Here is a 15,807-nt window from a genome sequence, read left to right on the forward strand (position 1 = left end):
ATGGAGGAGCAAGACAGAGTATAGTTAGGAACCCTAGCTTCTTCCCTTGTTGAATAAATGTACCCTTTTGTTTATGATGTAATAACGAGCCTGACTTACTTTGTTTTTGTAATAAAATGCCCTATTAACGTACCCAAAATTGGGGGCATTACAACTTGATATTAGAGCTTTAGGTTCAAAACCTCGGCCATGGGTAGAATGGGTAGAACCATGAGATAGTTTGACCGTTGCACAAACGTGAATTGAATTTAAGTTTACCGTCCCAAATTGGGTAGAATTCTGACAAAACAATCTTTGGATTGAAGCAAGGTGTTGGAAATTGGCAGTACCACCGAGCTGGGAATTCCCGAACAATTGGATGATGACTTAAATCAAGGATCGAATGTGGAATTTAGAAACTCGAAAGTTTTCTTAATGTTAGTAAACCTTGTCCTAAAAACGTTATTAATTGAGGTTTAAAACTTTCCATGTAGATGAATTACTTGAGTCCTTACAAAGTCAACCTACTAGCAGAAGCTCATCAACTTGCAAGCACCCTAAGATCAATGACAAGCCAACTAGTGGGAGATCCTTATTTTCCCTATGCTTTCCCCTACACTCATGACCATTTCCAAGAGCATGGCACCTTTCTACTCCCTGTGAATGAAGAGGAAGAAGATGTAGCCGAAGCGGTACCTGTCTTAGTCCAAATAGCACCCCCCAATGATGTGTTCCTAATTGAGGGAAATAAGGAGGACGATGCTGAAGCAGCCCTCACCTTAATTCCAATGATACCGCCCGTTAACATGATTGCGGAGGATCCCGAGGAAGACCCTGAAGAGGACCCCGAGGAGTTCAACGACCCACCAATAAATGAAGCGGACTGGCAGCATTTAATGTTAATGCCAAACCCAGACTTTCTGCCCGATGACGAGGGAAATTTTGAGGAGAATCCTGAAGAAGATCCCGAGGAAGACTTCGAGGAGGAGGAACTTCCCGAAGAAGAACCCATGGAAATTTGGGAAGATGAGGGATGGGAGTCGGAAGAAGAAGCATAAGCATTCTTAGGAGCGGAACCCGAGGTTATAGACATATACTTCGACATCGGAGATGTGCCTCCATCACCTTTCGAGACCGACATAGGTGCTATTAGGATCGAGTTTTCGAACATTTTCTAGACTAGTTAGGAAAGCTTAGCAAGTAGTTGGATCTTTTTATTGTAATCAGGATGTAGTAGGAAGTGTAGGCTCATATAAGCCATCTATGATGTACTTGTTTATTTGGTAATGAAAAGACTTGTATTTTCCTTCTTGCATATGATCACTGCTTATGTGTACTTGTATTATGTTCAGTCAACTCCATACACCGTTAAGTCTAATATATAAATTTCCTCTTTTATATAGATGTCGAACGTACCACCAGGAGGATGCCCACCCTTCGCCCCTCAAGTTTTAACCAACTACCGATCGTTGCTAGCACCAGGATACACAGGACCAACACCCCAACTGGAGGATGGCATGGACCTCTACGAAGTTCCAATCACTTGGGAGATACCTCCACCAGCCACAAACCTCGAGTACCTCCCACTTATCGAAGCCCCTGCACCACCTGTGGAGGACTTCGAGCAGCCATTCACCTTTCCCACATTTGACATGGAGATTGACCCAGGATTTGATGATGCAAAATTAAACCTCACCCAGTACTACCTAGAACCAATGGAGGAGCTGCCTATCTTGACTAGAGAGGAGATACTTAGGCAGGAGCAGGAGTATTTTGAGAAAGCTGAAACCATGGCCGAAAGGAACTTCAAGATGTGGTTGAGAGAGGTCTATGGAGTTACCCTACCATAGAATGGTATGACGGCAGCGTGGAATAAAACTTGGCAAGCCATAGGACCATGTAGTAGGAATGTGATGGATTGTTTCAACTTGTATTAGGAATCTTGTTTTCAGTCTACTTGTTTTATAGTAGAACTCTATGCTTATGATTGTAATTTCTTGCTTATCTATGAAAAGCTTGCTTTGTTTTAAGAGTACTGTTGCATATTATATAATAAATTGCGTTTATAAAAGGAAAATTTTTAAGTAGACTAAAACCCCTTTTTTCAATTTTTACTCGTAGATGGTGAACCGACGCAGTGGACTAGGATATGAGAACGGTGAATCCTCTAACACTAACCCCGACCTAGCTCAAACCATGCAAGCACTCGTCATCGCCTTAAACACCAACCGCCGAAACCAAAACCGTGATGATGAACCTATGACCCGAACCCGAGCAAGCAATGAATGAATTTTGCAAACGCCGACCTTCAACCTTCAATGGAGATACCAACCCCACAGTGGTTGAAACATGGCTGAAAGAAGTTAAGGTGATCCTGGACACCTTGGAGATTACCCGAAATGGAGATCGTGTGGCCTTAGCCACATACCAGCCATAGTTTTAAATATCAGCCGATTCGTACCGGAATTTTTGACTCCCGATTCGGATATAGGCCGATATATCGGTGAGATTGAAATTCACAGGCGTATCGGCCGGTTCCCGATACGTATCGGTCTGTAACCGATATTTGGACCGGTACGGCCGATACGTATCGGTTCTGAAAAAAAAAAAAAAAACAGAAAAACCAAAAAACAAAGCTCCTTCCACACACAGAGCATCAAACCATCAATTCCTTCCACTTTTCACAGCTTTTTTCCTAAAATTTTGGATCTTGTCTTGGAAAATAAGTAAATAACACAACAATCTGATCATTACCTGCCGTTGGCTTTCTTATCTTCTCTTCTATCTTCATTCTTTCACAAATTTCTTTCTTCAACAAGTCACTCTTCAACATATTTCAAGAAAGGAAAAAAATTCCAAAAAAATAGTTTAAGATTCTTAAGAAATGGATGATATTGATTGCTGATGCAGAGCATTTGGAGCTGAACTGCTGATTTGGTGAAGTAAACGGAAAGAGGAGAAGAAAGGAATGGTTGTAGATTGAACTTTGAAGGTATTTTATTCCCCTGATGCTTTGATTTGGGGTTTTTTTTTGTTTGGGGGGGTGGCGAGAGGAGTTCTCTTTGAAAGGGAAAGAATATTTATACATTGGCAATTTTTTGTTTTCTTCTCATTATTAAGATTTTGTTAGTTTTATATTTTTTTTGGTAATTACTAATTAATGATTTTTGACATTACTTGTTTTTCATAGGTTAATCATCAAATTAAATGTCGCGTGGACGTGGTGCAGGTAGTAGTGGTACTGGGTTTGATCCAAATACTCCTAGTGATGATATTGGGTGGAAGTTTGGAAAAATGGTTGAAAACAACAGAAGTAGATCACAATGCATTTTCTGTGGGAAAATTGTGAGTGGTGGTATAACTAGGTTGAAAAGAACATTTAGCACACAAAAAAGGACAAGTGTCCTCATGTCCTAGTGTTAGTGGTGAAGTTCGGGAGTTAATGATGAAACATTTGAAAGACAATAACAAAAAACAAGAAGATAAAAGAAAAAGACATGAGGAATTGAAGGAACAAATAAGAGCTACTCAATGTGACGAGGAATTTGAGTATCCGGCATTTAACAATGATAGTGATGACTCAGATCCAGAAATGACCATAGCACGACAAGAAAGCGTAAGAATGCAATATGAACACGAGGAGAGACAAAGATTTCAAAACAGAACAGGGCGTAGATATCATGTAGGAGGAAGTAGTGGGGCTGGAGGTAGCGGCAATCATGATATTGGGCCTCCTCCTGGTTTTTCTAAACGATGTTCTAGTGTTCGCGAGACTAACACAAAAAAGCAATGGTCCAGTTTAACAACACCAGAAGCACGATTGGCAGAAATAGAGGTTGATCTTCATCGGAGTAAAGGGAAGAAACAATCGAAATTGTCTAGTCGATTCATGAAGGCAGCAAAGCAAAAATTGGGAAGGGCAGTTAGCCAATTTGTGCTATATACACGGTTGCCATCAAACACGGTAAATTCTCCATGGCTTGAACCAATGCTTGATGTTGCTAGAGAGGTTGGGAAAGGAACAAAACTTCCAAGTTCATACGAGGTGAGTCTCACAGTTAAAGCTTACAAACATTTCTTCTAGTGTTTATGCTATTGCTATTTGGAAAATAACATTAAGCATGCATTACATTCTGTTTTATATTCTGCTTTATTTTTGGTTATTGTAGGTGGCTGAAGTTTATTTGCCTAAAGAATACCAGGCCATACAAAAATGGATAGGATCTTTGAAGACTACTTGGGAGGAGAGAGGTGTTAGCATTATGTGTGATGGATGGTCAGGACCTAGAAGGAGGCATCTCGTTAATTTTCTTGTGTATAGCAATCGTGGAACAATTTTTCACAAGTCTATTGATGCAACCGATGTACTTAGCAGAACAACGAATTACTACTTCGGCCTCATGGATAAGGTAGTGGAAGAAATTGGGGAGCAATATATTGTCCAAATTATAACGGACAACGAAGCTGCTATGAAGGCGGCTGGTAAGAAACTTATGGAAAAGAGGCCCCATTTGTATTGGACCGCATGCACCGCTCATTGCATTGATTTAATTTTGGAGGACATTGGTGAGGAAAAGAATGTGAAAGCGGTGTTGGAAAAGGCAAAGAAAGTCACACGTTTCATTTATAATTATGATTGGGTCGTTAATTACATGAAAAATTACACCGATGGAAGAGATTTGTTACGGCCTGTCATCACACGCTTTGCCACCAATTTTATTACTTTGGAGAGTTTGGTTAGATACAAGATTGGTTTGAAAGATATGTTCAATTCTACTGAATGGAAAGCTACTAGATATGCTAGAATGCAAGGGGCGAAAGAAGTTAAAAATATCCTTGAATCTAAGGATTTTTGGGCAAAAGCTGCAGATATACTAAAAATACAAGAACCGCTGGTAAAGGTACTTAGGCTTGTGGATGGGGATCGAAAACCCACGATGGGGATCGAAAACCCACGATGGGGTTTACATACGAAGCTAAGATGGCAATACAAAATAATTGTCGTTATTATACCGAGTATTGGAGAATTATCGACCGTCCATGGGCTATTCAGTTACATACGGATTTGCATGCAGCAGGTAAATATTTTACATTTTTATGATGAATTAAAATATTAGTATTTAGTCCTAGTTCTTTTGAGAAAAATCTGAGCAACAAGTGATTTGGCTCCGTTCCGAAAAGAAAAATAAGTACTTATTTTTTAAAAAAGTATTCTGAAACAGGGCCTAACAAGTGATATGTTATGTCACCATCAATTTTTATAACTTGTACTGTGTTTTCTCCGAGCAACAAGTGCCCAGGCGACTCCAATTCATATTTAGTGGGGTCAACCGGTCAACTGAACACAGTGAACAAACTGTTGAACCCGTACATGCACATACCAATTGTGTCTTGCACGTGAAAATCCCCAGGTAAAGGTACAAGTAGCCTTTTAGGCTATAAAGCTATGAAAACCTATTTGACTTTCTTCATACTTTATAGTACTATTTTATTATTTATTTTTATTCACTAGGAGACAGTACCAAATATGGTAGGATGTTTACCCCTTTTCCCGTGCTCAAAGTTTTACCAATTTGACTTCACCAAATAAAAAAGAGAGGAAAATAGGGAGGCTCAGTGATGAAGCGGTGCCCACTGCCCAGTGATGCCGTTCGGATTTCTAGAATGGCATTGGCGGGGAATTCAATTTGATTTTACCAAATATCATTGCATTTTATGTTCTCCTAGTCTCCTAATGATATTGCCATAAATTGGCGGGCAATTCAATTTTGTATTTGGAGCAAAACCACTCCATTGTTAAAAGGATGCACTGCTTGAGGCGCCAAAATTGCCGACTCCAATTTTATAATTTGTCTTTTCAACTCACTAATGATTTTTCAATCATGGACTTTTTTAGTTGTTGCTAAATTGACAATTGCAATGTAAAAGGACATATTTGAAAATTTATTTCATTGTTTAACTTTCTTATGGGCTCAATAAATAAATGCAGGTTATTTTCTAAATCCAATATATCAATACGGTGGCAACTTGTCTAATCATGGGGAGGTCATGGATGGAGTTAGAAAAGTAATTATGAGATTACTGCCAGATCTAAATGAGCAAGTGGAAGCCATCAACCAAGTAAGTTGTTGATTTATAGTTCTTACTTCTTATGCCAATATATAGCTCATTAATTTAGATTTGTGATAAAAATATATTATGATGTGCAGATTTCGGTATTTCGAAATAAAGAAGATTCTTTTGGAACAACAGTGGCCCAAGTAGCAGTTCAAGCAACTAATCCTGGTAATTATTTAAGTGACACACTTTTTTAATTTACCATCTTCTTTTATATTATAGTCCAATAAAATACATCATCGTGAGTCTAGTATTTCTAATTTTTTTGTTATGTAACTGAATGGTGGATCCATTATGGCGTATCTGTCCCCCAACTTCAAAAAGTTGCTGTGAAAGTATTGAGTCAAACCACTTCTTCTTCAAATTGTGAGCGAAACTGGAGTACCTTTAGCCTTATACACACAAAGACAAGGAATCGATTAAAATATCAAAAATTAAACAAGATTGTCTATGCGTACTACAATATGAGGCTAAAGATTAGGCATGCGACTAGAAGAAGTGATGAGGAGAGAGATGATCATTTTAATCCCACTAATCTTGATTACATCTTTGACGAGGATGATCCATTAGCTGAATGGTTGCAAGAGGAAGAGCACGCAATATTGGATGATGTAGACAATTCAGAATGGTTGGATACAGGTGATACGCAGAATCCCCAAAATGTAGACCTATCTGAAAACAGTTCAAGTGGAGGTCGTGGTTTGAGTCCATCTGGTAGTGGCAGTGGGGATGATGATGGTCCTAATGGTTGGGAAACACAAGATAATATAGTGAATCGCACTACTTATCATGAGGAGGATGGTGGAATTAGGGATTCTACACAACAACGACGACACTCTGTATCATCTGATGATGGAGGATTGAATAGGATTAGACGTTCACGTCCTATTAGTGACATTTATACTAATCCTAATCTCAGAGACCAATTTGGACAGCTTGAAGTTGGGCAAGATCATGGGAGAGCACATCATTGGCAGCAAAGACCCATATATCCATATTATCCCCCTCAAGAACAGCAATCTTATTTTAATCAACCAGAACCACCATTTATGGGGATAGGATATCCACATCGATCTCACCAGCATTCATACAGTGGGAGCTCTTCATATGGTAGTAATCCTACGGTCAGAGAACCATCAACACATGGGTATTCACAACAACAATCCGATAGTAGCGGCACCACCAATAATTTTGAGCACTGTAATTTCACCAACAACTTCTACGGATACGTATTTGGAGCTGCTGGGCAAAATAGTCATGGTGATGATCAATTTAATGAGGAATATGTAGATCCTGCGGTACCTCCACGTCATTCATTCTGGCATTGAAGTTGTATTAGCAAAATTATGTATGACTTAAAAGCTATGAGCTTGAAACTAGTTGTGACTAGCGCTTATGTAATGTAAAACCTCTATGGTGTGTTTATTTTAATGTTTTCATCTTATTTTTGCTATTTATGTCAATTATATCGAAACTTATAATGTTGCATTTTTCTCATATTTGTAAAATCTTATTGACTTGCGAGTTTTGATAAATTATCGGATATTTCACATGAAGAGAATGGGCTATTACATGTCTTAAATTAATTAAAAGGTGATAATTTAAGCCAATGTTTGGGGTAAAAGTATATTTTTCAAGTTTTATACATGTTGCTGATGATTTTTAAAAATTCACGACCGCGACACCCGATTCCCGCGACGTATCACCGATATGTCCCGATACCGATATACCGCGACCGATACCGCGACGGCGACCGATACCGCGATTTAAAACTATGATACCAGCTGAAAGGAGAGACCCGTTATTGGTGGGATCTGATGGAGGCAACCCATGCCATAGCCACCATGACCTTTGACAAGTTCGAAACCCTATTCCTCGACAAGTATTTTCCCACGCCCCTTCGTTTGGCCAAGGAGCAAGAGTTCCTCAACCTGAAACAAGGAACGATGACCGTCACTCAATATGCAGCCAAATTCGAGGAGCTGTCCCGCTACGCCCAAACCGCCGTTGCAACGGAGGACAAGAAGGCGAGAAGGTTTGAGTGGGGGCTGACCACTGCTAGAAGGGATGTGGTAGCTTAGGCTTTCCCCACCTATTCCGGTGTGGTGAAGTGTGCTCTTCGACTGGAGAGCGAAGAGAATGATTTCAAAACCCGATGGAGGAAGGCGACGGGCAACACTGGCAGACCTATCTGAACTCAACCTTCCAACAGCAACCGTGGACCCTACCCTACCCTACCAAACCCTTCACCCCGATCCGAAACAACCAACCTTGGAAGATTGATGCACCAGGACGTGGCGAGCCACAGAGGGGTGGTAGAGACGTAGCGACAGTACAGTGCTTTAACTGTCAAGCTATGGGCCACTACAAACGTGAATGCCCCCAACCCCAAAGGGAAAGAACTGGAGGTTTTGGAAGCCAGAAGGCTCAACAGCCAGGACAAGCCGGATTTGGGAAGCAAAACCCCGGAGGCCCATCACAGCAGCTGAACGGGCAGAACAAGGGGAAGCAACCCTTGGGAACCCAACAGAACACTGGAGGGCGCATCTTCGTACTACAAACTAAGGAGCAGGAACAGGAACAAGATCCCTCGGTGATCCAAGGTACGCTACTATTGTACAGTACTTACGTACAAGCATTGTTTGACTCTGGAGCATCGCATTCATTTATATCTTCTACCTGCGTAACCGCTCTAGCACTAGAAACAAAACCTTTTAGTACGAGTACGAAAGTCAAATCACCGATGGGAGGGAGTATAGCTGTTAATCTAGTATGTAGAGGGTGCGAGATAGAAATAGCCAACCTACGTCCAACCTGCGATCTTAGAGTGATCGATAACGCGGATTTCGATGTTATCCTTGGTGTAGGGAGGTATTCCCGAGCAGATACATTTAGTTACCGAACACGTGATGTTTGGGAACACGTGGTAAATACGACTGGACTTATCGCCGGGCAGTATGAAGAACAGCGATATGGAACAATGACATGTGAAGTCCTTGGTCCATGCAATCTGTTCGGCTGAATAAAGGCCAATGACATGACAAGTCATTGGTGTAAACTATCTGTTCGGCAGATAAGAGACATTCTGATTACATTTGGACCAAGTTACATGTGAAAGTCCTTGGTCCAGGTAGTCTGTTCGGCCATGAGACGGCCGAACAAAGAAAGCTCCAGTCAAGAGTAGAAGCAGAGGGAACATTCTAGAAGAGTCCAGAATCACTGGTATTTCGTTACGGGATAAGATCCCAAGAATATAGGATCTAAGAAAGATACCCAACGAGTATGGGATGTTCGGCTTGTTATGGAAAGAGTCCTACAAGGATTAAGGAAATAAACTGATAAGGGAACGAGAATCCAAGAGATCCTAGTTTTCCTATACGAGGTAGGAAACCTAGGGCAATATGGATACTTGGGCAGCAAGCATCCATAAATCTATAAATAGGAGGTAAACCTAGAGGTAAAAGGTACGCAATACATTGCATTATTATTGGTTTCCTACTGATAATTAGGGTTGAGTTTCCTAGTACGTGATACTAACAAAGGCATCGGAGGGCCTTTGCCACGAGAGGCAAAGGTGCACTCACCCCCTGTCTATTTTGCAGAATAGGGTTCAGACGTCGAGTTAGGGTTCCGGTGAAGAGGCACGAATAAGCCGTTGCGATCCAGTTGATTCGTAGTACCAATTATTTTCATCCCCCTACAATTGGCGCCGTCTGTGGGAAACGAAAGAATTCCCTTTTGAAATACGACCATGGTGGAAGTAACTCCAGCAACACCGCATGAACCAAAAGATGTGTTAGATGGAAGAAGGGACAAATCACCACCTGGGGCTCCGAGAAAGCCCCAAGGTGGGCACAGGAGGGACACGAGTAAGGACCGCCCCCTTACCGTGCATCATAACTCCAAAAATAAAGGAGATGGAGAGACGGCTTCGAGATCCACGAGAAGGAGTAAATCCCATCAAAGGGATGAATCGATCGCGCACTCCAGGAGTGTGCACCATAGCGACGACGTTCTTGATAGGAAGAGGCAAGAAGTCGAGGAGTATGCTCGTCTGATTAAAAAACGAGAGCATGAGATCAGAGAATTGGAAAGAATTAGGGAGCATCCGGAGGATTCTGGACTGTCTCGAAGAAATTCTAGAGGCATTAGGTATGCTGTGGTACAATACAGAAAGGCTCCTTCACGAGGAAGAAGGAGCAAAAGCAGGAGCAGAAGTCCTGTTATAGGGCATCATGAGGCTTCTCCACGAAAAAGGAGGAGCAGAGACCGAAGTTCTACCCCTGAGGAAGAGGATACGAGAAAGCATCATCGAGACAGGTACGAGAGGCCTGATGCTGACTGGGTCAAGGCTTCGGCCCACAAGTCAAAGGAGCAAGAGGATGGGACAGTGACTGCACGAGAAGCAGCACGCAAGGCCCTGAGTAATATTGCAGCCTTCCTCTTTACAAAGAGGCTACAAGAAGCAAGGTTGCCGAGCAGAGTGAAGCACGGTGCATTCGTACTTTACGAGACAAATACGGATCCCGTAGCTCACATACAACATTATCAACAGGCCATGTTTATGCATGAGGGGGATGATTCCATCTTGTGCAAGATGTTTCCCTCCAGTCTTGGCAAGGTAGCTTTATCCTGGTTTCATAAGTTGGCCCCACGATCCATACGAGGATGGAGGCAGCTAGCAGAGGAATTCACTGCTCGGTTCTTAACGAGCAGAAAGGCCCCAAAGACTTTTGAGAGTCTTTCCACCATGAAGCAGGAGGAGAACGAGCAAATTAGAGATTATGCAAAGAAGTACTGGGAAACTTTCAACGAGATTGAAAGTTGCAGTGAGGAGTACGCGATTGCTACCTTCAAGACTGGTTTGCCTGTTCGGGGAGAGCTGCGCCGATCATTGAATAAACATCCAGTAGCCACTTTGGCTAAATTGATGGAACGAATAGAGCAACATGCCAGAATGGAGGATGACATACTCCGTGAGGATGGCAGGACAGTTGCCGAACAGCCAAAGGCATCTGCCAAAAAAGTGGATAAGCCAGAGCCCAAGACTTATAGAGAGAGAAGGGAATATGGGCAGCCTAAGAAAGAGCCATACAAGGACAAGCAAGCTCCTGACCCCAAGTCCTTCTTTTCTATCACTACGGTTTGGAAGGAGCCAATTTACAGGATTCTTTATCGAATAAAGAATCAGCCATATTTTAAATGGCCCCTAAGTCTAGGCGGAGACAAAGATGCAAAACGTGCTACGAATCAGCACTGCAGTTACCACAAAGATTGGGGCCATATGACCGAGGACTGTGAGATATTCAAGAGGCACCTTGATGATTTGGTCTCTCGGGGCTATCTCAAGGAGTTTATCCAGGAGTACCCTAAAGAGAAAGGGAAGGCTATGGAGCTGGGTTACGAGCAAATCCCTAAAGGCGTGATCCATATGATACATGGGTTGGCTGCACCTTATACGAGGAGTGAGGTGAGGCTGTTGCAAAGACAGGTCAAACACGATCAGCACGTGATGCGATTGGGACACAAGAGAGGGCGAGAGACTGATGTATGCAATGAGAGCTTGGCATTCAGTGATGATGACTTGGGAGAGGTCCAAATACCCCATAACGATGCATTGGTCGTAACCCTCCGAGTTGGGGAATATGACATCGAAAGAATTCTAGTGGACTCGGGGAGTTGTACAGAGGTATTGTACTATGATGCATTCAAAAAGATGGGGCTGGCCCAATCAGACTTAGAACAGTCTACAACGCCTCTTATTGGGTTCGGTGCAGGAGCAGTCTGGCCCCTTGGGAAGGTGACGTTACCTGTTCGGGCCGGATCAGTAGTGTTGAGAACGGACTTTTTGGTGGTCGATGTCCCATCTTCTTACAACGCGATTATAGGGAGGACGTGGTTGCACAAAATGAGAGCAGTCTCCTCGACTTATCACCAGATGGTGAAATTCCCAGGTTCAAATGGGATTGAAGTCCTTAAAGGAAACCAAAAGGTGGCACAGCAATGCTTGATTTCCATCATCAAAACAGCCCCAAAGGTCCACCATGTTCACACATTAGAAGTACCAGATCAACCAACCATCGAGGATGTTGGAAGAAGCCCGGCTGAAAAAGTGGTTGAGGGCTTGGAGAAGATTCAGATCAACGAGATTGATCCTGAAAGATATTTTTTAATTGGGGAATCACCGCCAGCAGATGAAAAGGCCGAATCGGTAAAGTTCCTAAAAGACTATATGGATGTTTTTGCATGGGTGCCTGAGGAAATGCCTGGGGTGGATGCGATGTGATCTGTCACCATTTAAACATTGATCCTCTGCATAAGCCGATCATTCAGAAGAAACGAAGGGCAGCCGTGCAGCATGTAGATGCAGTGATTGAGGAGGTCGATCGATTACTGGAGGCCAAGGCAATACGTGAAGTCTATTACCCGGAGTGGTTATCCAACACCGTTGTGGTAAAGAAGAAGAACGGGAAGTGGCGTGTCTGTGTAGACTTCACGGACCTGAACAAAGCGTGTCCTAAGGACAGTTTTCCGTTGCCCAGGATTGACCAATTGGTTGATGCAACCTCTGGTTACGAGCGAATGAGTTTTCTTGATGCATATCGAGGATATCACCAGATTGCTATGTTTGAACCTGATCAAGAGAAGACTTCGTTCATCACACCACGAGGGTTATACTGTTACAGTGTCATGCCGTTTGGGCTGAGGAATGCTGGGGCTACATACCAAAGACTCGCAACCATTATGTTCAAGAAGCTCATCGGGAAAACTTTGGAAGTTTACATAGATGATATGGTGGTAAAGAGTCGAGAAAAGGGAGGGCATATTTCTGATCTAAAGGAAGTGTTCGAAATCCTGAGGAAGTATAAACTAAAACTCAACGCCTCGAAGTGTGCGTTTGGAGTTGGTTCAGGAAAATTCCTGGGCCATTTGGTAACTTTGAGAGGGATAGAGGCAAATCCCGATCAGATTGATGCCTTACAGAGACTACAGAGTCCCAAAACCACCAAGGAAGTCCAGAGGCTGACTGGAATGGCAGCAGCACTTAACAGATTCATCAGCAGGTCAAGCGACAAATGCAGACCCTTTTTTCAGCTATTGAAAAAGAAGGAGGGATTTGAATGGGGAGCAGAATGTAAGCAAGCTTTCCAGGACCTGAAGAAATACCTGGCCGAGCCCCCACTGTTGTCAACTCCACAGCCTGGTGAGTCTTTAATTCTGTACTTAGCTGTTTCCGAGCATGCAGTAAGTGCAATCTTGTTGAGGGATTTGGGGATCGAGCAAATCCCCATTTATTATATTAGCAAGACATTGTTGGATGCAGAGACGAGATATCTGCCTTTAGAAAAACTTGTCCTGGCACTTAGGACAGCAACCAGGAAATTGCCACACTACTTCCAAAGCCATAAGGTTGTGGTTTATACTGAGTATCCATTAAAATCACTGCTTCGAAAGGCAGATTTTTCGGGAAGGATCTCGACGTGGTCCGTGGAGTTAAGTCAGTATGATCTCGAGTATCAGCCACGCACAGCAATTAAAGGCCAGGTGTTGGCTGATTTCGTGGCAGAATTTTCCCCCACTGTTGCTCCCTTGCCTCCTACGAGAAAGGAACAGGCAGCTAAGACATCATCCTTGAAGGATCAACCCGTAGCCGAACAAGATCCCAAAGAATGGAAGTTATTCGTTGATGGATCAGCGTGTAATACTGGTTCTGGAATTGGAATTGTCCTCTTTCCTCTTCGAGGAGTTCTGATTGAACTCTCTGTTCGGCTTGGATTCAGTGCGTCGAATAATGTGGCTGAATATGAAGCACTCTTGGCTGGATTAAGAAGTGCAAAGACCCTTAAAGCAGAACGGGTCAGGGTGTATTGTGATTCCCAGCTTGTTGTGAATCAGCTGTCCGGCGAGTACGAGACTCGAAATGAAAAGATGGTGGCCTACGTGCAGGCAGCCAAGGACTTGCTTGATACCTTTGAGAGGGTATATATTGAGCAAATAAGTTCAGGACAGAATGCTCATGCGGATTCCTTAGCTTGGTTGGCTGCAGCTGTACCAACTGAGTTCAAAAGAAGGGTGGCAGTAGAATATCTAAATGAGCCGAGCATTGGGAGGAGTATAGACTTGGTCTTGGACGTGAACCAAGGACCAAGTTGGATGGACCCAATCATAGAGTACTTACGAGACAAGATACTCCCTTCCGACAAAAAGGAGGCCCACAAGATAAGGGTCAAATCTGCTCGGTTTTGGCTGTCTCCAGAGGGAAAGTTGTATAGGAAATCCTTTACAGGTCCCTATTTGCTATGTGTACATCCTGAGATGGTACAGAAGTTCCTTCAGGAGATCCACGAGGGAACAGGTGGGAGCCATGCTGGAGGGAGATCCATTGCCCACCGAGCAATTACTCAAGGCTACTGGTGGCCACACATGCAAGAAGATGCAAAAGTGTATGTAAAGATTTGTGAGAAGTGTCAAAAATTCTCACCAATGATTCCAACACCCGCCGAAGATCTGGTGCCTTTGACAAGTCCCTGGCCTTTTGCTCAATGGGGGATGGATATCGTGGGTCCTTTGCACAAAGCAACTGGGAATTGAAAATTCCTGCTTGTTGCAACTGACTATTTTAGAAAGTGGATTGAGGCAGAACCACTGGCCAAAATCACTGAGCCTATGATAGAAAGGTTCGTGTGGAAAAGCATCATCACTCGTTTTGGGGTCCCTTATTCATTGATCACAGACAATGGATCCCAATTCCAAAAGAAATTCAAGGCTTTTTGTGCCCAACATGGAATAAGAAATTTTTATTCCACCCCAGCCTACCCTCAGAGTAATGGGCAAGCAGAGGCGTCTAATAAAACTATCCTTGATGGAATCAAGAAAAGACTTGACAAAGCTAAGGAAAAATGGCCAGACGAGTTGTCATTGGTCCTGTGGGCTCATCGAACAACGCCTAGGAGGTCTACGGGAGAGACCCCCTATTCATTGGCCTATGGAACAGAGGCTGTCATACCTCTGGAGGTAGGCCTGCCGACCAACAGGACAGTTTTGGTTGAAAGTGGAGGCAATGACAGGGCTCTTGAAATCGAGCTTGACCTCGCCGAGGAGAGGAGAGAAAAAGCCTTGGTTCATCTTGCTTCTTACCAAGAACAGCTGATGAAAAGCTACAACAAGCATGTTCATCCTCGAGAATTTGGTGTTGGGGACCTCGTGCTACGAAAAGTGCTCGGCAACACCAAGGTGGCCAACGAAGGCAAGCTGGGGGCCAACTGGGAGGGCCCATATAGAGTAACTGAGATTGTAGGCATAGGAGCCTATCGATTGGCAGATTTGGATGGTGATCCAATTCCAAGGCCTTGGAATGTTCATAATCTACGAAAGTTCTTTGTTTAGAAGTATTAAAATCTGTCTTAGATTTACATTACGTGATTGTGTGGGAATTACGAATATAGTTCCCTTGTTCTAGTTTTGACTATTTTAGTTGCAAGGGGTACGAATAATACCCTCTTGCGTTTTGCAGATTATGAATACAATCGCTTCTTAGTATAACTGTTGTGGTATTTGTTTTTAATACGAACTACGAGATTAGTTTCCCTCATTCGTATTGGGGAGCAGGGTATACAGTTTAGTACGTGAAACTGAAACACAAGTATGAAACACTTGTAAGATTTTCAGTACGTGAAACTGAAACACAAGTATAAAACACTTGTAAGATTT

General features: G+C 42.9%; 2 protein-coding genes across 2 annotated transcripts; both read left to right on the forward strand.

Annotated features, from left to right (window-relative positions):
• Positions 1 to 3,035: 3,035 nt before the first annotated feature.
• LOC131298568 (uncharacterized) lies at positions 3,036 to 6,293 on the forward strand. The gene is made up of 4 exons (XM_058324050.1): positions 3,036 to 4,024; positions 4,149 to 4,941; positions 5,969 to 6,099; positions 6,189 to 6,293. Exons 1-4 carry the CDS (start codon positions 3,422 to 3,424, stop codon positions 6,291 to 6,293), a joined length of 1,632 nt encoding a protein of 543 aa, XP_058180033.1. The 5' UTR covers positions 3,036 to 3,421.
• Positions 5,985 to 7,871, forward strand: LOC131336698 (uncharacterized). The gene is made up of 2 exons (XM_058372629.1): positions 5,985 to 6,099; positions 6,189 to 7,871. Exon 2 carries the CDS (start codon positions 6,561 to 6,563, stop codon positions 7,422 to 7,424), a length of 864 nt encoding a protein of 287 aa, XP_058228612.1. The 5' UTR covers positions 5,985 to 6,099; positions 6,189 to 6,560; the 3' UTR covers positions 7,425 to 7,871.
• Positions 7,872 to 15,807: the final 7,936 nt, after the last annotated feature.

The sequence above is a fragment of the Rhododendron vialii genome, chromosome 8a (assembly GCF_030253575.1).
Source record: "Rhododendron vialii isolate Sample 1 chromosome 8a, ASM3025357v1".
NCBI lineage: Eukaryota > Viridiplantae > Streptophyta > Magnoliopsida > Ericales > Ericaceae > Rhododendron > Rhododendron vialii.